The following is a 26,634-nucleotide window of genomic DNA, read 5'->3' as shown; positions in this document are numbered from 1 at the left end:
CTGATGTCTTACATTCATATTTATATAAAAAAATGTAATTATTGTATGTTCCTAACACATTATGTGTCTTTCAGGAAATGGGTGATCAGAACATTTCAACGCTCACATGGCGTCTTTAACAGTCACTTGCCTGGAGAATCACGACAACACCTCCCAGATTTAGATTTCCTCACTGTGTGCAGCTGGCTGGAGCCAGGCTCAGAAGATAGGAGGAAGAATATAAGGATGCTCATTGAAGAAGCACAGCAAAGACTGTTCTCCACAACATGTTTCCTCCTAACAGATGTGAGCTTTTAGGAACTCAAAGCTCCAAACAAAACTGTCCACCAAGGATCAACTGGTTCTTTCTCACACATGGTGACAGCAGCTGAAGTTGGCCACCCATGACTGTGTTGACAAGTAGCTAACCACTGGAAGTGTTTGGCCACACACACATCCACCCCACTCACGCTCGGGGGGGTTATAGTGTGTTTTCTGTGTGTTCCGGATGCAGAACATCCTTGAACAAAACTTAGACATGGCCACAGCTTTACTCGCTGGGGAGAAGCTCAAGGAGCTGATCCTGCCAGGCTCCTCTCAAGATGAGAAAGGCGGAGCCCTGGCCAGTTTAATGGTCCAGCTAAAACTCGAGCTGCCTTTTGATCGGGTTGTCACTATAGGAACCGTCATCATCCCCATTCTGCTCGTCACCCTCGTCTTCACTCGGAACTTTGCAGGTAAGACACTCATCTGTTAAAAGGACTCACTGCCACAAGTAATTGCCAGTTATAGAGTCCAACTGAAATATCAGTTGGTTGATGTGAACCTTTCACACACATATCGGTGTCTGTGTTATCTTTGCAGATATAAAACTGTTGTTTGACTGAGTAAACAATGCAGAAAAACACATTGGCTGTTGGAAACAACAGTGTTTAAAAAGGCTTGGACTCTCATCACCCCTTGGTCATATTAGCTACAGACAGAGGCAAAGAGTCCAGCTGCCATTCATTTTGACCAAGAGTAGGAGTTTTACAGTGATGAGACATGTGGTTGCTATGCCAATATAGACAAGAAGTTTATTTTATACAAATGCCGAGTGCTGCAACATGGCAACTGGCAATCCATGTGAAGGCAGCATGATCTATTTGGTTGGTTGTTGGTAGTGCTAATTTTGTCACCTGTTTTTAATTTAGTCTTACTCCTATATCAAATGCCCTTTTTTAGTTTTAGTCATATTTAGTCATTCACATACAATTTCTTTTAGTCAGATTTTACTCGACTAAAAGTCTGCCTATTTTAGACTAGTTTTAGTCAAAAGAGAACTCAGTGTATTTTAGTCTTGTTTTAATCAAGACATTTTCATCTTTGATAAAAAATAATTAGATTATTCTGTTTCAATTTTAATTTCATGCAAAACATTTTAGTCCTGTCTTTTTTCAACAAAAATGCATGTTAATATCATCTTCGTCAGTGTCCTAGAACATTGGCGCCATCTCGTCATCGTCTCATCTTAGTCATTAAAAAATGGTCATTGACGAATATATTTTGTCTCATCTGATGAAATTAACACTAGTTATTGGTTGTGTTTATAGTTATTTATAATAAAGGTCATGTTTAAACTGTAAAACATCAAGTCAATTACATTTCTTTGTCATAAGGAATTATTAATGAAATGCTAAGAATCATTGCCATTGTCTATGTGTGTATTGATAAATATATTGGTATCCCAATTTTTTTTTTTACTCCCTGATATGGGTATCTGCCTACAAAAAAATCCATAGTCAAACTTTTCTAAGTTACATGCCTGCATATTTTCAAAGTGTGGTGTTTCCACTTAATTGGATGAGCAAACCTGACTTAGTTAATTAGCCGGGAGAAATGGAAAACATGGTGGACAGGTGATCTCCGGGGGCAGGGTTGGTGACCCCTGATCTAGTATAACGCAACAAAAACTAAGAGGTGACAATACACCTGAGAATGCAATATGCTGATGATAATGTGCATTAACCGTGTGTGTGAGCCAAACAGTGTTGTTGTGTCCTCTGTGACAGAATGACAAGAAGAGGTACAGGTGTGAGTTTACCAAAGTAAAGTGATTACTTATGAATGTCAAGTGCACAAAAGGAACATAAAGGGAGAGGTAAAGACAAACTGGACAGGGGACAGATTGATTTTTGCTCTTTCTACGACAGAGAGAGGAAGTAGCAGCGCTATTGCATTGCGGAGTCAGATTCTGCATGACCAACCTAACCAGCTCTGACTTATGGAAGTAAATCTGTGCCATCAGAGTTTGAATTTGAATTTTGAAGGTTGAATATTTTTAGCATCAAAATCAGAGTTTGAAGTTGAATTTCTAAGGTTGAATTTGTTTAGCATCAAATTATTCAGCCTCAAAAACTTCAACCTAAAAAAAAAAAATCAACTTAAAAAAAATTCAACCTAAAAAATTCAACCTTGAAAAATTCAGCCTAAAAAATTCAACCTAAAACAAATCAACCTAAAAAAAATTCGTCAAAAAAATAGAAAAGCAGGGAGAAGCAATCGATCCCTGTCTCAATCATCCAACATCATAGACTTACATCCATACATAAATGTTGGATGACTCAGATACAGATATGATACAGAGATCGATTGCTTCTCCCTGCTTTTCTATTTTTTGAGGTTGAATTTTTTAGGTTGAATTTTTTTTAGGTTTAATTTTTTTTTTTTAGGTTGACGTTTTTGAGGTTGAATATTTTGATGCTAAACAAATTCAACCTTAGAAATTAAACTTCAAACTCTGATTTTGATGCTAAAAACATTCAACCTTCAAAATTCAATTTCAAACACTGTGTTGTGTGTTGGGGGTGTGTGGCTGGACATTTTGGTGTTCTTTTCTTTTCTTTGCTCTCCAGGTGGTATGCAAACTGATTTACTGTCTGTGGAGAAGGTGGTGGCAGAAGAGTCCTTCACCCTCATCAACATGATGTGCAGCACCTGTGGTTGGTGCTCACGTGCAACCTTAAAGACTTTCAGCTGAAGCAGATAATGAGATGGCGTTCTGCATTTAAGTCATGTGTGATTCAAGCAGAATTGCCGGGAACTCGACTTTGTGATGTTCGTTTGTGAGACGCTGAGGACCGCGCCTGAGTTTGACACATCGTGCCTGTGAAGGAGGAAGGGTGAGGGACACATGCTGTCAGCACACATCAGAGGTGATTGATTATCTGAATAATTGTTAACAGAAAATTGGTATTTTGTTACGCAGTATATTTGAACTTTGATGAGAGTTGTGCAGCTCGCTTCTCACTGCCGTGGCATGCGGACTGATAAAAATATTACCACTGATCACCTGGATTAATTCACGTTAGCTTCCTGTGCTAACTCTGTCATGAAGTTTACGTTTGTCAGCAGTGACTGTGTTCATAACTGAACATTAGATCATTTTATTTAAGACTAATCTATCACGGTGATGAGGACAAAGATTCCATTCACAACTACATTGTATCACTGATCAGTGATGCTTTTGAAAACAGATGTAAAAACTTGAGTTATTTCTGTCTTGATATCACTGTGATGAATTAGTCTTAAGTAAATGAACTGAATTCATTTCCCACAAAACACACAGACACAAAGAAAAATTAATCCACAAGAAAAATGGGAACTTCCCACTGGTCCTAGGGTCCACTAGTCTTACAACCCTGGCAAAAATTATGGAATCACCGGCCTCGGAGGATGTTAATTCAGTTGTTTAATTTTGTAGAAAAAAAGCAGATCACAGACATGACACAAAACTAAAGTCATTTCAAATGGCAACTTTCTGGCTTTAAGAAACACTAAAAGAAATCAGGAAAAAAATTGTGGCAGTCAGTAATGGTTACTTTTTTACACCAAGCAGAGGGAAAAAATATGGAATCACTCAATTCTGAGGAATAAATTATGGAATCATGAAAAACAAAAGAACGCTCCAACACATCACTAGTATTTTGTTGCACTACCTCTGGCTTTTATAACAGCTTGCAGTCTCTGAGGCAGGCATCTTTATAAATCTCATTGGAACGGCACCAAACAAAAGTTCCAGCATCATCACCTTGCCCAATGCAGATTCGAGATTCATCACTGAATATGACTTTCATCCAGTCATCCACAGTCCACGATTGCTTTTCCTTAGCCCATTGTAACCTTGTTTTTTCTCTTTAGGTGTTAATGATGGCTTTCGTTTAGCTTTTCTGTATGTAAATCCCATTTCCTTTAGGCGGTCTCTTACAGTTCGGTCACAGACGTTGACTCCAGTTTCCTCCCATTTGTTCCTCATTTGTTTTGTTGTGCATTTTCGATTTTTGAGACATATTGCTTTAAGTTTTCTGTCTTGACGCTTTGATGTCTTCCTTGGTCTACCAGTATGTTTGCCTTTAACAACCTTCCCATGTTGTTTGTATTTAGTCCAGAGTTTAGACACAGCTGACTGTGAACCAGGGCCGCTGCTAAGGTTTTGGAGGCCCTAAGCATAACTGGTCAGGGAGGCCCCCCCACCCCCATACAAGAGAACCCCCCCCCCCCCACACACACACACACACACACACACACACACACACACACGCGTGATTCTTAGACTACGGGCACTTATTATGTCCTTTGATCATATTGTATGAAAAACAGAAAAAAGGTGAAATTTCACACTTTTATAGTTATCTTTACAATGAAAGTGTGTTAAGAAATTTGTTCTAGTAGTCTATGATGACTTTTTCACCTTTTTTAAGCATCATTATATGCAAATATTGCTGTTTTGTGCTTGTCCCACACCCAGACTTTTGATCTTCAATGATAAAAATGAATGGTAAAGAAACATTTTTTCTAATGTTTTAAAATATCTCTGAATAAAATATCAGTAAAATAATCAAAACATAATTGGGGTATTCAATGTCATACAACTGTTGTGATTTTTTTAAACAAAATGTAGTTGTCCCACACTATTGCCGTAATTTCCACCACAACACTGTAATGTCCCTAAACAGTTTGTATGAAAGATTGTTTGGGTAGTTTCTATGGAGATAAACAGTGACATCAGAGCCCATGTATATAGCGCCAAATCACAACAAACAGTTGCCCCAAGGCGCTTTATATTGTAAGGCAATGGTGTGGGAGAAATTACATTTACAAGGCCAATAGTGTTATGTGTCGACGCAGGTTGAGGAGCGGACCTGCGTCTGACGGAACCCAGCGCTAAAACAACCAGAAAGCGGTTCCAATAACAAAACAATTAATTTGGTGCATAACAAAGTGTACAAACAAAAACTGCATCGGTCTGGCGGAGTGAAGGACGGCACGCTCTCCAGCGCCCAAAGCGATCGAAGCCCGGTGCTTCTGGACCCACGTTCACCGCCAAACACCCCCCAGGTGGACACGACAAACCGACTCTGCGAAGGATAGAAAAGGTGAGGTAAGTCAGCAGCTACAACTAATATCCTTCAAAAGGCACACACTATCAGCAACACATTCAGGTCCGAATTCAAGCTTTATGTAAATGAGCAGCTTCTCACAACAGGTGGAGGATCATCAGTCCGCATGCCACGGCAGTGAGAAGCGAGCTGCACAACTGTCATCAAAGTTCAAATATACTGCGTAACAAAATACCAAGTTACTGTTAACAATTATTCAGATAATCAATCACCTCTGATGTGTGCTGACAGCATGTGTCCCTCACCCTTCCTCCTTCACAGGCACGATGTGTCAAACCCAGGCGCGGTCCTCAGCGTCTCACAAACGAACATCACAAGGTCGAGTTCCCGGCAATTCTGCTTGAATCACACATGACTTAAATGCAGAACGCCATCTCATTATCTGCTTCAGCTGAAAATCTTTAAGGTTGCACGTGAGCACCATCCACAGGTGCTGCACATCATGTTGATGAGGGTGAAGGACTCTTCTGCCAGCACCTTCTCCACAGACAATAAATCAGTTTGCATACCACCTGGAGAGCAAAGAAAAGAAAAGAACACCAAAATGTCCAGCCACACCCCCCAACACACAACAAATAGTGCCCGTAGTTAAAGAATCACCCACACACAAGAGTTCTACTCAAACCGTTACTATTTATTAAAGCGTTTAAGTTTAGCATTTAAAGCTACATCAAATCAGCAAAGCCAACGCAACCTAGCTTAAGGAGCACCACTGAACATTAAGTAATCAAAACAATTTAAACCTTTAACACGTACTTATCAGCAAGGGATGCACAGGCATCATCTTTTTGTTTCTTTTTCCTCCGTTTTTCAGCTCCAGACTCCTGCTGTCGCTTCATTGTTTAATTGTCGCATAGTGGCAACTTGTCGTCTCATGTCAGAATCGAATGTGGGCTAGCAGTGCTACTTCAGTTAGGCGCAGGGTTGCCAGATTGGGTGTTTTCCCATCCAATTGGTTTGTTTAGGGTAAAAATATGGAACTGGATGAGTTTTTTGTATAGAATTGCCAAACACATTTTAAAAATCAGTTCAAATTGCGCAGGATTTAGTGCCTCTTCGGGGTCTCCCCGCATGGGTATTGTGACCCATCCTTAGCCCAGTCTCTAAGGACGAGTGCTGCTGTATTGACCGTTTGGGGCAGTTTTTCTGCGTGTGCTTGGTTGAGCTGCAGTGAAAACACTCCCCACTGAACAGCCTGCTTTGTCTCTGATCTGATCGCCTTTTGGCCCTGCTCGTTTCCATAGCAACATCAGCAGGGGGAGCTGTCGTCACGTGGATTGCCCTGGCTGTGGAGCGTGGGGAAGACGGCTCCCTTTCGGACCCGGGAGGAAGAGGGACGGCTTGTGCCTGACCACGCCCTTCGTCTCGCTCCCGTCGGTGTTCTGTTAATCGGTTGTCTAACCGTATAACTAGGTCGATAAGTCCGTCTAAATCCCGTGGCTCGTCCTTCGCCACCAGGTGCTCCTTAAGGACCAGAGACAGTCAGTTTACAAAGGCGGCGCAGAGCGCAACAGCATTCCAGCTGGCTCACGCTGCCGCGATGCGGAAGTCGACTGCATACTTTGCTGCACTCCGACACCCCTGTCTTATCGACAGCAGCACGCTTGAAGCGGTCTCACCTCTATGAGGGTGGTCGAACACCTGTCTGAACTCCCTCACAAACCCAGTATATGTCATTAGGAGCCGTGAATTCTGCTCCCAGAGCGCCGTAGCCCAGGCGCGTGCCTCTCCTCGAAGCAGATTTATTATGTAAGCTACCCGGTTAGCGTCTGACGCGTACATGACGGGACGCTGTGAAAAGACGAGCGAGCACTGCATTAAGAAGTCCGCGCACGTCTCGACACAGCCTCCGTACGGCTCCGGAGGGCTTATGTAAGCTTCAGGGGATGGTGGGGGGGTTCGTTGAACGACCAGCGGAATGTTGTTTCAGGCCTCCAGTCAGCCGGAGGAAGTGCTGCAGCAGTGTCCTGAGCACACGCTTCCACCTGAGCGGTGAGAGCCTCCATCCTCCGATTGAGACTAACATTCTGCTCAGTGACTAAGTCCAACCGAGCAGTGAAAGTGGTTAAGATTTGCTGCAGCTCACCTAACACGCCTCCTGCTGACACCTGTTCACCTTGCTCTTCCATTGGCTGTTCAAGCGATGGTTGACGCCCCTCGGGATCCATGACGCTGGCCGAGAAATCCTGTTGGGAGGGTGTAGTGACACGGACCCACAACAGGGGGCGTTAATGAACGGACAATGGATGAGCCAAAAAGTAACAATTTAATGTTGTGAATTGCACAACGGAATACAGACAATGACAATAGAGGAGTACAGTCAATCGTATACAAGGTGACGTGTGGGCAGGCTCGAGGATAGAAGACATCTGTCCAGAGAAGAGCCGGATCCCACACGGCTTCCACCGCCAGCGGATCTGAAGAACACCGGAGCCGCCAAGTCCCGAGTCCCAGGTGGCCACCGTCTCCAGCTGTCAGACCAGGTACTGCTGGCAGAAACAGAAACAGTTAATGGTGGGTGTGTGAAGACACACCCAGTAATCGCCCCTTGATTAGTTCCTCCGGGAGGGAGAACCTCCACCTCCAGAAACAATTTCACCCGTGCAGCTCCTGTTGGTCTCTTTCCTGGATGGAGTGAGAGGCGAAGAACGTCGCCCTCTCACTGTCCGCCAATCCAGCCTCTGACAAAACCCGCAGGAACACGGCTGCACACAGAACAATGTTTTTAGTCTCAATATAAATCGCAGAGAAGGTTACCTCGATTGGTAGCTGATTTCTCGGCGAGGAGGTGGAGTTGCAGTCCGGCCTTTATGGTGATGGTGATGAGTTGTATGAGTGACAGCTGTCACTCCCAGTGGCTCCGACACCCTCTCGTGCTTGAAGCTCGCACTCCAAGCAGGGCGCCATCTGGTGGTGGTGGGCCAGCAGTACCTCCTCTTCAGCGGCCCACACAACACAATTTTTTTTTCTTGAATTCTTATAGTGTTTCTTAAAGCCAGAAAGTTGCCATTTGAAATTACTTTAGTTTTGTGTCATGTCTGATCTGCTTTTTTTCTACAAAATTGAATGAACTGAATGAACATCCTCCGAGGCCGATAATTCCATAATTATTGCCAGGGGTTGTAGTATTAAGGAGTGCATGTTGAAGTTGTTTTTACATTTATGGTAGGCTATAGGTTGCACTAAAGTACATTAAGTAATGTTACAAAAGTGTGTCAATTAAATAAAACCATTTAATTTTGGTGAATTAGCGTTATTTGTTGATTTTCAATTCAACAGATTTATAGACAACAGTACAATTAAAGGTGATTAATGGTGTATGTCAACAGAATCATATGTTTTATTTTTGTAAACTGAACAAAACTGGATTACTGTGAACTTTAAAATCAGTTTGGGGTTGTAATATACACCATCAAATAATATAAAGAGGTTAGGACCAGTGGACCCTAGGGTATCATCCAAATAATATAAAGAGGTTAGGACCAGTGGACCCTAGGGTATCATCCAGTTGCTTAACACTACTCTCTCCTACCTTGTGTTCACACTAGCTTCACACGTAGCTTCCTTCTATTGATGATAGAACACTGAGCTACCAGGTGCTTCTTGGTCAGTGTGGAGGTTGGTCTTCTGTTCATCCATGTTACCTCTCTCATTGAGTCTGTTGTCATAGCATTCCATCAGTTCTATGTTGTCAGTCCTTGTCTGTGTACATCTTGTCCCAGTAGCCCATCTCCCATCAGTGTGTCCTGTTTCCTCCCTCAGCAACCGACATTGTTAACCTATTTCATTTTCAATTTCATATGAGTGAGCAAATTGGTGGAGTACCATGAGGGTGTCTAGCCTGGGGACCCTTACTGGATGTGTGTCATGACCAGGGTTTGAACCCACAACCTGTTGTTCCAAAGGCAGCAATTCTACCACTATCTATCTATCTATCTATCTATCTATCTATCTATCTATCTATCTATCTATCTATCTATCTATCTATCTATCTATCTATCTATCTATCTATCTATCTATCTATCTATCTATCTATGGACCCCCCCATAAGCTATGTCTTCAATATAGTTTGAATGAATGATGTATACTCATCCATGTTAAGAGCAATATCTGGACTAATGTTTTCCATGTTGTCCCTGCAGAGGAGTCTATATACTGTTACACCCCACATAACTTCACCAGAGACCAGGCACTGTATGCACGAGGCTACTGCTGGACAGAGCTGCGTGATGCTGCACCTGGTGTTGAACCTCACCTCTGGCCTTCACTATTTGAACACAAGTTTCTGCCCTATGCCCTGCTGGCCTTTGCTGGAATCATGTACATTCCCGCTTTGGGCTGGGAGTTCCTTGCATCTACACGGCTCACTTCAGAGCTCAACTTCCTGCTTCAAGAGATTGATAACTGCTACCATCGAGCCGCTGAGGGCCGAGCCCCAAAGATCGAGAAGCAGATCCAGTCCAAAGGACCTGGTATAACTGAGCGAGAAAGGAGAGAGATCATAGAGAACGCGGAGAAGGAGAAGAGCCCTGAGCAGAACTTGTTTGAGAAGTATTTGGAAAGACGGGGCCAAAGTAATTTTCTGGCTAAGATTTACCTGGCGCGCCACCTTGCCATTATCTGCTTGAGTTCTATCCCTATTTCTTACCTGAGCGCCTACTATGCCCGCCAAAGGCAGAATGAATTCACCTGTGCCCTGGGTGAGCCTCCAGACACGAGCAGCTACCCAGACTTGAAGCTCAGGGTCAACTGTAAGCTGCCTGCTGTGCAGCTGCAGCGCATCATGGCGGCAGTGGATATCGCCCTGCTCTGCACAATGAACCTCATCATCCTGCTTAATTTGCTGCATTTGTTTGTGGTGCGCAAATCCAACTTTGTATTTGACAAACTGCATAAAGTAGGTATTAAGACGCGCAGGCGTTGGCAAAAGTCTCAGTTCTGCGACATCAACATCCTGGCTATGTTCTGCAATGAGAACAGGGACCACATCAAGTCGCTCAACCGGCTGGACTTCATCACCAACGAGAGCGACCTCATGTATGATAACGTGGTTAGGCAGCTGTTGGCTGCCCTTGCACAGTCCAATCATGATGCTACACCCAGTGTGAGGGATTCTGGGATACAGACAATAGACCCAAATATGGATCCCTCTGACCTTGGAGTAGGGGAGATGGGAGGAGAGCCGCTGGTCATCAAACGTCCTCGAAAGAAGATTAAATGGATTCCAAGCTCCAATCCTCTTCCTCAGCCATTCAAGGTAAGGGCGCTGCCCTCCGACTATTTTCATGCTCACAGTTGTTTTACTCTGCATGTTTGCAAAAGGGCGATAGCAGGGTACTGTTTTCAGTGCGGGGGGGTGTCTGTGTGCTTGTGGACAAGATAACTCGGAAACAGCTCCTTTCCTTCAATGTTGGTGGGAATGTTACTTGGACAGAAAGCTAGAGGTGATTAAACTTTGGATTAATTTGGTCAAAGCTCAAAGGTAAAGGGAAACATTTTTGGAATATCTCAGCCAGGGTGCCTGGAAGGATCAAACTTAGTGGGAATGTTGTACAGATATCAAGAGGTGATTAACTTTTGGGGTAGTTTGGTTAAAGGTCAATGGTCAACATGCCCTAAAATAACTTTTTTTGTACATCTCAACAACCAAGATGCCTAAATGGATGATCTAAAGCATATATTGATCAGCAAAATATTTGTTATTGATTGTTTGAATGACAGCATGGTGGCTTAGTGGTTAGCACTGTTGCCATGGTCATGGGTTCCATTCCCGCCTGTGGCCTTTCTATGTGGAGTTTGCATGTTCTCCCCGTGTTTGCATGGGTTTCCTCCAGGTGCTCCAGTTTCCTCTCACATCCAAAGACATGCAGGTTAGGTGGATTGGAATCTTTTAATTGTCCGTAGGTGTGCGAGTGGGTGTGAATGTGTTTGTTTGTCTGTTTGTGGTCCTGTGTCAGACTGGCGTCCTGTCCTGGGTGTACCCCGCCTCGCGCTCTATGAAAGCTGGGATAGGCTCCAGCCCCCCGCGACCCTTAATTGAATTAAGCGGTTGAAGATGAGTGAGTGTGTGTGTGTGTGTGTGTGTGTGTGTGTGTGTGTGTGTGTGTGTGTGTGTGTGTGTGTGTGTGTGTGTGTGTGTGTGTGTGTGTGTGTGTGTGTGTGTGTGTGGTTGAATGACTTCATAATGAAACCACACAGAAGTCGTATTATGAAGTCCTATTTAGTCAAAAACACCATGTCAGACATATGTATATTTACTTGAACATTTACAATGTGGTGTGTAGAGCACACAGGCTGTACATCAGCCCTCTGATACCTTTCTTTGATATAAATGAGAATTTACCAGTATCACTGACATTACTTGCAAACCCACCACATACTGTATGAAAGAGTTGTTCAGAGGAAGTCTGCATATCATCTTACACTGACATATCTCATCTGCTTTTACAGAAGTGTGATGTGTACATGCATGTGAAGTCACTGAAAGATCTTATGATGTTCTCTGCTCTTCAAAAGGAACCTCTTACCCTGACTCGTTTGGAAAATAACACCAAAACCGAAAAGCCCAAACCCCTCAGACGGAAAAACGTTGCAGACAGCTTCATAGCACCACTTCTGGATAGTAAGAGTACACAACATCCTTCCTCAAAAGGTATGCAGTACTACAACCAGCACTATTAAAGCTACAGTGTGTAGACTTTAAGGATGTTTATTGGCAGAAATGGAAGATAGAATTCATAATTCATCTCTTCATTAGAGTATAACTACCTGCAATAATGAGACGGAAAGGGAGCTTGAATTCCCATCATCAAAGAAGCAAAAGTGTGAAGGAAAATAAGATCATGACTGACGACTGTTAGGAAGCTTGTGCATGTGTAATGGAAGTGAAACTTAACTGTCTGTTGAGACTTTGGACCAGTTAAATCCAGGTTCCAGGCACATCTAAACATATAACGAAAGCAAATATTTGATAACATAAAATACGGAATTAACACAGATATTATCTAACAACTCACCCTCTTGACATGACTCTGTCATGTCAAAAATTAAGATCATTTTGGCATAATAATTGAATTCTCATGTATGATCCAGTATACCAATCAAGTCAATATACTGCCAAACATGTAGGCACATAGGCAGCCATCAACTGACCCCATCCTGATGCTCCCTTACGGTGCCCATGTAGCCAGACGAGAGTCAAGGCCTCGCTGAAACAAGATTGAGTAACTGTGACTGTGCCTGTTAGGTCGTCCTGGGGTATAAGGTGGGATCTTACCCATCATGAGCTATCCAGCCTTCCATACTCGCCTGAAACACCATGCCAACAAGGCAGAGGCACCAAGGTGTGAGAAGGAACTACCATTCAAGGTGTCATGTCCAAATGGTCACTATATTTAAATTCATAACACACTGTTGAGGTGTGTTCGACGTGGGGAAAGTTCAAATGGCAATCTATCGAGGTGCACTCTGACTGCAGTCTCAGCATTCAAAACACCTGAACGGGGTCGGGCGACATACTGCAATGGCCAGCCAAGACAGAACCCAACCAAATGCCCTGGATGTTGCACGGATGAGCTGGAATGCAATTGTATGCAACATCGATGTGAGCTGAATGGCCCAAGTGCTCCCTCAAGGCAACACGGATGAGGCAGGAACCTCCCGCCTGGCTGTAGACTGTGGATGGGCCACAATGGCCACAACAGCAGATAGTATTGAAAGGGATGTTGCGCACCATCCAGTGTCTGCATTGAATACCATTTGATTAACTGCCACACATGAGAGAGAGAGAGAGAGAGAGAGAGAGAGAGAGAGAGAGAGAGAGAGAGAGAGAGAGAGAGAGAGAGAGCTGCTGCACTTCGAATGTGCGCGAATTAGTAGAGGCGGCTTTGGCACGCGTTCTGGGTATTCGCACAGCATTCGTACACAGCTGAATATTTGTCCCTTCTGACTGCGTCCCGAGTTTTGGGTTTTTTGCCCATTCGACCTAATGAGGTTTCAAATCTTGCAAAATCTCACAAAATTTTGGAGAGTTCGCCACGCTGCGAGATGTCTGATCAGGTTGCACTTTAACCGCTGCACACGGACAACAGCATTAACATCACAAAATAAAACTCTTTGTATATTGTGCCTAACACTCTCTTAAATATATTATCTGGGTTTTTAGATGTTGTTATTGTGTTTGTTTTATGTAAACATGCGAGAAGCTCAGGTTGTTTCTTCGTTATTTTCAGTGGGAGTTGCTGTGAGCCGCGATCACTTCCTGTTCACGTCATTCTGGGGGAAAGTGAAGTTTGCTCTTTAATGTCCTGATTATTGTCCTTTACAACACTGTTTGTCCAGTTTGTCCCAGAGTAATATATATAAAATGTTGGAAATTCTGTTTGCGCTTATTAAATTCCACGCAGATTAAACGGAGCAGACACGGATTAGGTGGAATATTTGTTTTAGCAAGTTTTCAGGGTCCCATGCATGCAGTCTCTAACGGCCCCTTCACACAAAGTGTGAAGTTTGGACAAAGTGCACACCTAGTGCGCATGATGCAGGAATCGTGTGAAACCATGTAATGTCATCCCTGTCGCCAACACCTCGTACACCTGGTGCTACAACTATTTGCACACACAAGCACCTGAAAGACAGAGTGTGCACTGGGTGAACCCATCGCACCCTCGCAGCAGGTGCCAGCCAAATTCCAGGTGACATGTATGAACATCTAACACCGCTCAAACGGCACTTAGAAAATGTGTGGCCAGTCGCACTATTGGCACGACAACAGACTGCAGACAATCACTGTCTTACTGCTGTCAAATTTGTCTAAGTTCCCCACTAGTATGACTTTGCAAATACACACATGGGTGTGTGCACTCCACTCATGGAAGGCGTGGCTTCCGACAGAAGTAGGTGTGGTGATCTGTCATTCTGGAGATTCCAGCTACACAAAACGTACTGTGTTGGCACAGTTACGGACTAACAACTGTCCACTGTGAGGCATGTGTGTCTGATTGCTGTATTTACATGGACATAAATAAAAACTATCGCCGTGGTGGCGACAAGCTGCAGCAAGCAAGCGCGCATGGAGCGGACACTGACAGCTCCCCAGATTGAAACCGACCGTCAGATCAGAACACGCAGTGGGCGATCTGACTGTCACGTCACCCACGTGAGCTCTGCTCCACATGACACGTCCACAAGACATGATTTTACAAAGCTTTTCAAGCAGTTCCATTCACATTTTTATAATCTCGGCCACTAGGGAAGGTACAATGCAATGTTTCATTTAATTGTTTTTTGACATTTTTTTTTTTTTACGTTTTAAGATAAGAAATGTTGTGATTATTATATTTGTCTGGCTGATTTTGAAAAACTTGTTGTGTGTTGGGGGGTGTGGCTGGATATTTTGGTGTTCTTTTCTTTTCTTTGCTCTCCAGGTGGCATGAGAACTGATTTGTCTGTGGAGAAGGTGCTGGCTGAAGAATCCTTCACCCTCATCAACATCATGTGCAGCACCTGTGAATGGTGCTCACATGCAACCTTAAAGACTTTCAGCTGAAGCAGATAATTGGATGGCGTTCTGCATTTAAGTCATGTGTGATTCAAGCAGAACTGCCGGGAACTCGACCTTGTGATGTTCGTTTGTGAGACGCTGAGGACCGCGCCTGGGTTTGACACATCGAGCCCGTGAAGCAAGGAAGGGTGAGGGACACATGCTGTCAGCACACATCAAAGGTGATTAAGTGTTTGACTAATTGTTGATAGTAACTTGGTATTTTGTTACGCAGTATACTTGAATTGTGATGAGGATTGTGCAGCTCGCTTCTCACTGCTGTGGCATGCAGACAAGTGGTCCTCCACCTGTTGTGAGAAGCTGCTCATTTGCATAAAGCTTAAAATACAGACCTGCATGTGTTGCTGATAGTGTGTGTCTTTTGAAGGATATTAGTTGTAACTGCTGACTTACCTCACCTCTTCTATGCTTCGCAGAGAGTCGGTTTGTCGTGTCCACCTGGGGGGTGTTTGGCGGTGGTAGTGGGTCCAGGAGCGCCGGGCTTCGATCCTTTTGGGCGCTGGAGAGTGTGCCAGCCTTCACTCCACCAGAAGGACGCTATTTCTGTTTTTACACTTTTTATGCACTAGCGGGTGAAATAAATATATTGTTTTTGGAACCGCTTTTCTGGTTATTTGTAGCGCTGGGTTCCGTCTGACGCAGGTCCGCTCCTCAACTTGCGTTGACACATAACAGTAGTTCCCGGCCATTCCATAATGGACCCAGCAGCAGAGGCAGTTCCTTTTGCCGAAAAAGTTCAAGAACACTTGGAGAAAATATGGGAACAATTGCCGCATCTTACAAGCCAAATTGGGCCAGCGGACGCCCGTGTTGCGGAGCTTGTAGCGCAAGCCGTTCCGCTTCCTGCTGCTCCAGCTGCGGCACCATCGATACTGGTGCAGATAACTCCGTCTCCCAGAGATTCGGCGTCCGAACTGATTGTTTGTCGTCCAGAGCCTTATGCGGGACATGTTGAAGCCTGTGCTTCATTTTTGATGCAATGTTCTCTGGTGACATATCTCCAGGTGTTCTGGGACAGGCAAAATAACACACACAAAAAAATAAAAAATAAAAAAAAATAAAAAAAATCTTGTATGGGTTAATCTTTTGTTTTCTTTAAATAGGGGTTATAATTTGTTTGGGGAGTCAGAGGCGTGTCTGGTGGAGTGAATGTTAGGCGGTTAGAAGCCCGTCTGGGCTCACTTAATTGTTAATTTTTATGTGTTTTTAGGTATTTTCTGTTTGGGTTGTTGGGTCGTTTTATTTTGTTTTTTATTTCCCTACATCCCTAACCCCAACCTCACTTGCCCCAAGACCATTCGTCTTGTGGGTTGTGGGGTGGTGCAGGTTGGTCACGCTGAGCGTTCTCAGAAGACCTCTGCAACTGGGGGGGGGGGGGGGGGGTGTTAGGGGCGTTTTTCTTGGTTTGGTTAGGGCCCGGTTCCACTCCAGCCTCGGTGAGCCTTTGTACCGTTCGTCATTGGTGTTGCCGGGGTGTGGTGCAGCGGGAACATACCTCAGTCGGAGGGGTGGGCCGATCTGTTGCCGTTCGCCATTTCGGTAGTTCCACCCCTCCCGAGAGGCTGGGGTATGGTCGAGTTGGGGCACCGGACGTATTTCCGGTTTTCCGCTGCGCCTTGGGGTTGGGGCTGGGTTAGTTTTTTCCTGTTCTCTTCCCGGCTTAATGTTTTGAGCCGTTCGCCAAAATTGAGCCGCCGAGGGGCTCTGGGAGGGACCTGGGGTCTTTCGGGGTGCCGGGGAAGGTAACAGGGTTTACGGTCGTTTTATATCTCCCCGGGGTTGTTTTGGTAGTCCTCCGGGGGTTGGATTTTGATTTTGTTTTGTTTCCTTCCGGGTTCCACCTCCAGGGTTGATGGGACGGTCCTCTGGGGGGGAATTGGCTTGGGGCCGACTAGCCAAGTGTGGCCGGGTCTGGGGTTCCGGGGTTGTGGGGAGGGTACCTCCTGGGGTTGATGGTACGGTCCTCTGGGGGGCGCCGTTTGCTCCATGTACACCTGGGGACCTTTGTGGGATTCTGGTTCTGGCTGTTCCTCCTGGAACTGGCGGTAAAGGCCTTCTGGGGGGGGGTTGGGCTCTGCAGGTCGTTCTGGGGGGGTTGTTTGTTATTTTTCTTTTATGCATTTATGTTTGTATTGTGTTTGTGGGGCTGTGTTGGGTTTTTGCGTTTGGGTGTTTTTCTTTTCTTCCCGGGGTTGGATGGGACGGTCCCCTGGGGAGGTTTTGGGTGGGTTTTGTGTTTTTTCCTGTGTGTTGGATTGTACTGGGGAATGTTTTGGGGCTTTTGTTGATGCCAGCCGGCCTTCCAGCTGCGGTGCCCTGTCCTGCTGTCTGTGGTGGACCTTGGGAGCGTGGTGCTGTCTGCTTCCTGACGAGGACCCCAGAGGGAGGTGCTGTTCTCGGGCCTGGTCTGTTCGGTCGCCGGGAGGCTTCCCGTTAAAGGGGGGGTACTGTTGTGTGTTGGGGGGTGTGGCTGGATATTTTGGTGTTCTTTTCTTTTCTTTGCTCTCCAGGTGGCATGAGAACTGATTTGTCTGTGGAGAAGGTGCTGGCTGAAGAATCCTTCACCCTCATAAACATCATGTGCAGCACCTGTGAATGGTGCTCACATGCAACCTTAAAGACTTTCAGCTGAAGCAGATAATTGGATGGCGTTCTGCATTTAAGTCATGTGTGATTCAAGCAGAACTGCCGGGAACTCGACCTTGTGATGTTCGTTTGTGAGACGCTGAGGACCGCGCCTGGGTTTGACACATCGAGCCCATGAAGCAAGGAAGGGTGAGGGACACATGCTGTCAGCACACATCAAAGGTGATTAAGTGTTTGACTAATTGTTGATAGTAACTTGGTATTTTGTTACGCAGTATACTTGAATTGTGATGAGGATTGTGCAGCTCGCTTCTCACTGCTGTGGCATGCGGACAAGTGGTCCTCCACCTGTTGTGAGAAGCTGCTCATTTGCATAAAGCTTAAAATACAGACCTGCATGTGTTGCTGATAGTGTGTGTCTTTTGAAGGATATTAGTTGTAACTGCTGACTTACCTCACCTCTTCTATGCTTCGCAGAGAGTCGGTTTGTCGTGTCCACCTGGGGGGTGTTTGGCGGTGGTAGTGGGTCCAGGAGCACCGGGCTTCGATCCTTTTGGGCGCTGGAGAGCGTGCCAGCCTTCACTCCACCAGAAGGACGCTATTTCTGTTTTTACACTTTTTATGCACTAGCGGGTGAAATAAATATATTGTTTTTGGAACCGCTTTTCTGGTTATTTGTAGCGCTGGGTTCCGTCTGACGCAGGTCCGCTCCTCAACCCGCGTCGACACATAATAAAACTAATCAAGCAGTACTTTCCAAATTAGGCTCTAATAATCTGTGCAATAGGGGAGGTGCCTTACAAATTTCACATGCAGACATTTTAGATATTGTGATACCAGCAAGTGTCCAAAATACAATGTGCTGGCTTGAAATGAAGGCACAAACTGGCTGGACGTTTTCATGAGTTTGATATCTATGAATCACATGTTGTTGTTTGTCTTTCAGCTGCCCCTGGTTGCTCCGGGTCTCCAAATTGGTTTGAGCACTAATCCGCAATTGGATTTGACAAGTTTTACATTGTATGCCCGCTCTGGTACAACTCCAGGGTTACATGGAGAAACACACACACACACACACAGCTCCTGGTGTTCCCAGTCAGTGTACTAGCCAAAGACAAATCAGGACCGACTGCTGCATTTCTAAGACCCAACATAATCATGTGCACACAAAGCAGGATGGCTGCATCTATTGAATGAATACAAGGTCTGTTAGAAAAGTATCCAACCTTATTATTTTTTTAAGAAACCATATGGATTTGAATCACGTGTGATTGCGTCAGACAAGCTTGAACCCTCGTGCGCATGCGTGAGTTTTTTCATGCCTGTCGGTTGCGTCATTCGCCTGTGAGCAGGCTTTGAGTGAGGTGTGGTCCACCCCTCTCGTCTATTTTTTATTGCGAATAAATGTCTGAATGATTTGGAGCTTTGCTGCATCAATTTTTTTTCTAGAAACTGTGAGAGACCTCCAGGTGGACACCATTCGAAAAATTAATATGGCTTTCAGGGACGATTTTATGGGGATTAAACAGATTACGGAGTGTTACTGCCGCTTTAAGGATATGGCCCACAACTGTTGTGTGGGCCGCCAGAAGAGGAGGTACTGCTGGCCCACCACCAGAGGGTGCCCTGTCTGAAGTGCAGGCTTCAGGCACGAGAGAGCGCTGCCGCCACGGACACAACCGGGAGTGACAGCTGTCACACATCAACTCATGACAGCTGTCACCCATCTTCATTTCATCACTCCATAAAAGCCGGATGTCATCTCCACTTCGCTGCCGAGATATCATCTACCTGTGAAGGTACTTTTCTCTGCTGACCTAAATCATTGAATAATAACCTGAACTTCTTTGCAGCCGTATTCCTGTGGCGTTTCATTATCTGTGGATTGGCGTTTGGTGTGAACAGCAACGGCTTCGCTTCACACCCAAACCAGATAAGTGGTTAGACAGGAGCTGCACGAGTGTGTGATTAGAGGTGGAGGTGACTTTCCACCTTCTGACTGTTCTTGTTACTGGGTGTGCACACACCCACATCTCACTGTTTGTGCTCCTCGCCAGCAGTACCAGATCCGACAGTCGGGGACGGTGATCACCTGAGAATTCGGGACTTGGCGGCTCCAGTATTCTCCGGGTTCTGTGGCGGTGGAAATCGTGTGGTTCCGGCTCTTCTCAGGACAGGCGTCTTCTATCCTCGAGCCTGCCCACACGTCACCTTGGTGTATTGACTGCTATCAGATTCTGTGATTGTCTGTATAATCGTTGTGCACATTCACAACATTAAATTGTTACCTTTTGGCTCATCTATTGACCGTTCATTTGCACCCCCTGTTGTGGGTCCGTGTCACTACACTTTCCCCAACAACAACTGCTGAGAGCGCAGCGCACTCCCAGCCCCCATCGACAGGCTGACACCCCGTTGGAACAACCAGATCATTTCCAATGTGAAAGCTTTGTTGATCCTGGACCTCGTCTGACTTTCACAAAAAGGCAGAAGATGTGGACATCAGCACTTTTTTCCGGCACATTCCACCGTTACAGGAGTTTTTTTCATGGAAAGAAAAGCAGAGGGACATGCCACGGAGCCGTTCATTACGTGGGACAAAACCACCTCGGTGTTGGTCTCTCAGGACGGCTTTCAGGTGGATTTCAGACGGATTCCGGTTGCTTTCCAGTCGTGTGAATATCCAATTGTGATTGTGCATGAGCTGGACATGCCAGAACATGTCTCGTGAGGCTTCATCACGGCGTTGCTTTGCGCTGAGCGGCTGCACCGCGACACGCGGTGGAGCAGCTTCTCTTTCCATGACAAAAACTCCTGTAACAGTGAAATGTGCCATTCATTTTTAAAGTGGACGCTGTCTTGATCCGGTATGTCATCTGACTAGCACAGGAATTGTGAAAAGACGTGGACATCAGCACTTTTCCGGCACATTAAGACAAACATGCAGAGGAGTTCCGCGTGTCGCGGTGCAGCCGCTTGGCGCAAAGCAACGCCGTGATGAAGCCTCACGGGACATGTTCTGGCATGTCCAGCTCATGCACAATCACAATCGGATATTCACACGACTGGAAAGCAACCGGAATCCGTCTGAAATCCACCTGAAAGCTGTCCTGAGAGACCAACACCGAGGTGGTTTTGTCCCGCGTAATGAACAGCTGCGTGGCGCGTCCCTCCGCTTTTCTTTCCATGAAAAAAACTCCTGTAATGGTGGAATGTGCCGGAAAAAGTGCTGATGTCCACATCTTCTGCCTTTTTGTGAAAGTCAGACGAGGTCCCGGATCAACAAAGCTTTCACGTTGGAAATGATCTGGTTGTTCCAGCGGGGTGTCAGCCTGTCGATGGGGCTGGGAGCGCGCCGCATTCTCAGCAGTTGTGGGCCATCCTTAAAGCAGCAGTAACACTCCGTAATCTGTTTAATCCCCATAAAATCGTCCCTGAAAGACATATTAATTTTTCGAATGGTGTCCACCTGGAGGTCTCTCACAGTTTCTGGAAAAAAATTGAGGCAGCAAAGCTCCAAATCGTTCAGACATTTATTCGCAATAAAAAATAGACGAGAGGGGTGGACCACACCTCACTCAAAACCTGCTCACAGGCGAATGACGCAACCAACAGGCATGAAAAAACTCACACATGCGCACGAGAGTTCAAGCTTGTCTGACACAATCACACGTGATTCAAATCCATATGGTTTTTTAAAAAAATAATGTCGGATACTTTTCTAACAGACCTCCTATATTAAGGGATTCATAAATTGTGACCTATAAAGGGAGGTATTGACTTCTGCCACATCTGTCATTCTGTGCACACCTGACCCCGTCAGATTTCAGAAGTGAAGCATAGTAGGTCCTGATTATTACTCGGCTGAGAAACCACTTGGGAACACCAGGAGCTGTGAGCTGGTTTCTCCATGAACTGAAGCTGTGTCACCAAGAGCATTTGACAGAAAACTGCCAAATCCCAATGCAGATCCGCTGTGGCAACCGTGAGTAAGTGGGGGTAGCTGAAACAAAAAAGGGAGGTTTCAATTTGTTGATTTTGGCTGAATAGAGATATGAGTAACCCTTACTTGCTTTTCTGCTTGTTTAATATAGACATACTAAAGAGAAGCAGTTCAGTGTCATAAATCTTTCCTGATTCCTTGATTTGTTTCATCTCATTTTAAACCCGTTTGTTCATTTTCCCTTGTAGATTTAAGTGGGATTGAGAAAAAGCACACACGTAATTTCTCACTGGATGTCCATCCGTACATGCTGACCATTCGTAAACCCAAAGTGGAGGCTGCGACCACAGACCCACTCCCCACAGACCACAGCATGGATTCAGTGTACCTGGAAGGAACGCACACAATTGTTCATGTGTCTGGTGCCATTACAGGTAGATCTCACTGCTTCTCCTACTCACAGTATCTCTGCTTTAATTTCTCACATTTCTTTTTATTGTTTAATTTTTCTAGTACTGTACTGCTACAGTAGTATTAGGTGATAGCAAATATCCTGGGCGTGACATTAAACTACATCCAGTGACGCTGTTGGCAGAACGAGTGGCACCACCAAACTAGAGAGTTCTTACTGTCGGGCAACTTCCCAATTCATCAAGTCGGTTGCACTTCCTGTGCGCCAACTAGGACCGCATGTGGAACTAGTCCACAGAGGTTGTTGGTGGAGGCACAATACTGTCTTTCTCATCCTTTGTGCAAGTCATGTGTGAGAGACAGTTTTTGGAGCACAGACGTGATCGATGCGAACAATACTGTCAATCCAACGGAGGCCTCGCTGCCCAGAAATGTGCTTCGTGCCAAAGATGAACCCAAAAACACAGTCCATGTTAAAAATGACAGACTGTTGAATATTATAAACAATGAACATTTTAACAGCAGAATTAAGTGGGTGAACCTTTTGTTTGCTCCAAACAATAAGCACCATTGTTTACTCTCTGCTATTATCGCAACATAATTCTGGCTGTTCATAAATCTAATAGTGATGTGGCCTTCACTGATGGCAAAACATTTTAGACCAAAATGTTTATTTCAGTTACAGACACTTGGTTCAAGTCTCAGCCCTCATACCAGATGTTTCTGCAGTCATGCAGTCAAGTCCACAAGTATTTGGACAGTGACCATTTTTACAATGTTGCATCCATACATCACCACAGTGGAGCTGAAATTAAACAATGTGCTTGTCATGTGGACCTTTTAGCTGTTATTCAAGGACATTCAAGGACAAGGACTTGTCACGTCTTAAGGAGGATAAGATGTTGGGCGACAAATATGTAGACTTCCTGGTTAATCCTCAGCTATGGTACTTTTTTGTTTTTGTGTACAAGACATTTCAACCCCATTAACCCAGTCCATTCAGCTGTCACAACTTTGGCTGAGGAAAAAACCTGTAGTGGAAAGCCATCCCGTCCACTGGGAGTCATAGTCATCTGCTTCACACTGCAGAAATTGGGGTTAATCACAAGCACTAATGGGCCATCTTAGTCTAAGAGAAACTAAAATGAGGACTATCACTTGCATTGTGACAGAGTGTCAGTTTCAACATTTTGGCCATGTGGCCAAAATGTGTCTCCTGGGGAGACACAGGAATAAAGCCATGATAATGCTCAAGAGACAGACAAGGGCTACCAAAGTAACATGGGGTCAGAAAAATTATCACCGTCCTGACTACCGCTGGAGGAAGAGGGAAACAGATGTCTTGCTTCAATTGAAGTCTTTATTACCGCAGGAGTGAAACAGTGATATTGCAACTTCCTTTTCACTGAAGGCATGAACCCTCTGGGGTCCGAGGGCATTTTTTGGACAGTTCACTCGCCTGGCATAAATGTTTTATTATTGCTGTTAAAAGCTCTCCCTGCATCCCACAATCAAGTTTTATGTCTCTTTTTTTTTCAGGACAACCTGTACTTTCAGAATATACGAGGTCTGTCCATAAAGTATCGTACCTTTTTATTTTTTTCAAAAACTATATGGATTTCATTCATATGTTTTTACGTCAGACATGCTTGCACCCTCGTGCGCATGCGTGAGTTTTTCCACGCCTGTCGTTGACGTCATTCGCCTGTGAGCACGCCTTGTGGAAGGAGTGGTCCCGCCCCTTCGTCGGATTTTCATTGTCTGGAAATGGCGGAATGAAAAGGACTTTTTTCCCATCAGAATTTTTTCAGAAGCTGTTAGAGACTGGCACCTGGAAACCATTCAAAAAATTTATCTGGCTTTCAGTGAAAATTTTACGGGCTTCACAGAGAATAAGGACTTTAACTACAGGTTTAAGGACCCCTTTAAAGGACAGTCGGTGCGCCGCGCTGTGAGCTGCGACGATGCGGCACAAACCACTGGATCATTTCTAAGCTGATGGCTCTGTGGATACGAGACCGTCGTGTGCTCTTTCTCTGGTTATCACAAGACCTGGACATCAGCCATTTTCCGGCAGATTTCACTTTTAACAAGAGATTTTGTCATGGAAAGCCGCGCGGAGGCTTCGCGCGTCACGACCGATTCGCTGATGAAGCGAGACAAAGGAACACCTCCGTTTCGGCGTGTTAGAGGACAAGTTGGGACATGTCTATCTCGGCTTTCAGTGCTTACCAGTCGAGTGAGTATAAAAGAACTTGTGGAGAGCTGGACATGTCCGAAACGGAGGTGTTCCTTTGTCTCGCTTCATCAGCGAATAAACAGTGTTTTACGCCGGAGCGAGAGAGCTTGCCACAGGCTTATTCAATAACATTCACAGGTAATGAGGAGTGGAGCATCTCTAAAACTCAACAATCTGTGTTTGAGCATGTGAGATTGTCATCAGAAGCCCTCTGTCTGCTCACTTTCACTGATCGCTGTGCGTAATGGTGCAGGGTACATTGCAGCAAGCAGCCAGATGGCTATTCAAATGGGCCAACTAGTAACACATCACTCCTAAAAATGATCTTTGGTTTACCACGTGAGGTAAATCTGCCCTACAATTGGATTTTGGAAAACCATGTGACAGTGAACCACTTCTGATTGGACACTCACTTTGCGCACGTCATCACACAGCTTCTATGAGGAGTACAAAGATGGCCAATGGCTGGCTCAAAAGTCTGCTGAGTTAACTTTTCAGCAATAAAAAAGTAAGTTTCTATCTCATATCATTAAAAAGTTAATTATAATTTAGTAAAGCTTGGTCTCAGTCGTCGTATACGACGGCGTCAACCCCAGAGGGTTAACAAAGCTCCAGATAACATACAGCCCTCGAAATTACATGGAGGGGGTTACCTAGCCACAGTTTCTCCAGTCATAACTCTCCGCACCATCTTCAACACAGCCGCCGGACTTATCTAACCCAAGGTGGCCTTGGCCCTTTCTAGGATAATACGTTTATATTCTCACACAAGCTTTTAGCAATAACAGTGTTGTTAAAATGCAAGCATGAAACATAATATTCGGTGTTTCGCAGGTGTGAGTCTTGCACCGTCAAGCGGTCCGTGACTCACGAGAGGTTGGTTTCAGCAGAGTTCCAGTTTACAGCACAATGTAAACACACCTCCTGAAGCATGGACAAAAAGACAACATCAGGGCATGGCCAAAGTTTATCACACGTGCTACACCTCTTCTAGATAACCCTCTCAACTTCAGAGACCGTGTCATCACCAGAATCACTCATGAACTCATTGAATCGGAGCCATTCACATCCTCACTTTGCCATTGTTTACATGCACTGCACCAGAACTCTGCTGGCGCTATAGTGCATTCTGTGAAGCACATGGGGATTATGGGAAATGTTAAAATACCGAATATTCAAAGAAATTACAATTACAAAATAATTTTAAAATCACTGGAGACACACGCATATATAAGCCAACCTGAATTAAAGGAGAAATGGTGCTTTTAACAACCTGGACCTCATTTCTGTCATAAAATACGGTCATTTACTCACCAATATAACTTTGGTGTCATTATTAGTCCACATTTCAAATGACGTGTTCAGTTCAAATCTGAGGCAAACTTTTTTCTTCTACTAAAGTGAATTAGAGCTTTTTGTGATACACAGCACCAACTACTGGACAGGAGGAACCTAGCAGTCAATGTGACTCACTGATTACAAAATGCATCTCTTTTCAACCAGACGTGCGGTGCTGTGACATGTCAATCATCTGTGTCCAATCAGATTTCAGGGGAGTCCATTGCAACCCCGGCCTCTGCTCTAGCTCCTATGTCAGGAAGTGTTCAACATTTGACATTTCCTGTTTCACTGTGGATTCAAAATTTGGCATTTCCTGTTTCAGTGTGAACTTGCCACTGAGTTCCCGCGAGATTCCATGAGATCTCATCTGTCAGTCCAGGAAGTGTCTATCCAGGATGTGTTTGACATTTGACATTTCTGTTTCACTATGGACTCAAAATTTGGCACTTCCTGTTTGGGACTCCCTGTACCATAAGCGAGCTTCACGTCGCTTTGCTCATAATATAGTTCAGTATTTTTTTTTCTACAGTGTAACATTGTTTTCTCTTGATGTTATTTTGTGCTCATGTCTTCAGAAACAAAGGTCTGCTCTCCCCAGTCAACCAACACTGCCTTTTCTACATTGACGCTGCCCACTGCCACATATGTCAACGGAGTGAGTCCCAACCCACCATCTAGTGATGACCCGCTCAGTCCCAAACCCTCACCTCCCCCAAGCGAGGCTCTCTCCCATGTAGAAAACCACGAGGCTCAGTCACCACCCCTGACCAGAGCCCCCACACACCAGCTGCTCAGTATTCGCCACACTCTCTTTGAGGAAGAGGAAGATGAGGAAAATCGAAGAGACAGGCTGGCAGAGAGGCCGGGAGAGCTTATTGCTGCTGGCGAATGTTGAATGGGACGAATAGAGTCTGAAACTGCTCTAAGCCAGCACCACACTTTGTACCACCAGGTTGATCACCTCTTACAGAACCAACAGCTTCGTGTGCCCAGTGAGGGAACTCGCACGTCTGTGCGGTGAGTGGACTGAGCTAACTGATGAGCACAAAGGGGGCAGCAAGAAACTCGAGAAAAGACAAAGTGATGGAAACTTTCCCATACTTGGAGAAAATATTCAAGAAGATACAAAAATAAA

The 26,634-nt window shown here is 45.0% G+C and overlaps 1 protein-coding gene across 1 annotated transcript; it reads left to right on the top strand.

Annotated features, from left to right (window-relative positions):
• Positions 1 to 357: 357 nt before the first annotated feature.
• panx2 (pannexin 2) lies at positions 358 to 26,394 on the top strand. The gene is made up of 5 exons (XM_034177001.1): positions 358 to 716; positions 9,560 to 10,674; positions 11,934 to 12,069; positions 21,757 to 21,942; positions 26,075 to 26,394. Exons 1-5 carry the CDS (start codon positions 488 to 490, stop codon positions 26,392 to 26,394), a joined length of 1,986 nt encoding a protein of 661 aa, XP_034032892.1. The 5' UTR covers positions 358 to 487.
• The last annotated feature ends 240 nt before the right edge of the window (positions 26,395 to 26,634 follow it).

Source organism: Thalassophryne amazonica, chromosome 8, assembly GCF_902500255.1.
Source record: "Thalassophryne amazonica chromosome 8, fThaAma1.1, whole genome shotgun sequence".
Taxonomy (NCBI): Eukaryota; Metazoa; Chordata; class Actinopteri; order Batrachoidiformes; family Batrachoididae; genus Thalassophryne; species Thalassophryne amazonica.
The sequence above is the reverse complement of the archived record's forward strand: the minus strand, read 5'-3'. Positions and strand labels throughout refer to the sequence as shown.

Coding starts and splice junctions, on each gene's coding strand:
- panx2 (XM_034177001.1), top strand. CDS start 488: ATGCAGAACATCCTTGAACAAAACTTAGACATGGCCACAGCTTTACTC. Junction 717..9,559: donor CTTCACTCGGAACTTTGCAG/GTAAGACACTCA, acceptor TTGTCCCTGCAG/AGGAGTCTATATACTGTTAC. Junction 10,675..11,933: donor CTCTTCCTCAGCCATTCAAG/GTAAGGGCGCTG, acceptor GCTCTTCAAAAG/GAACCTCTTACCCTGACTCG.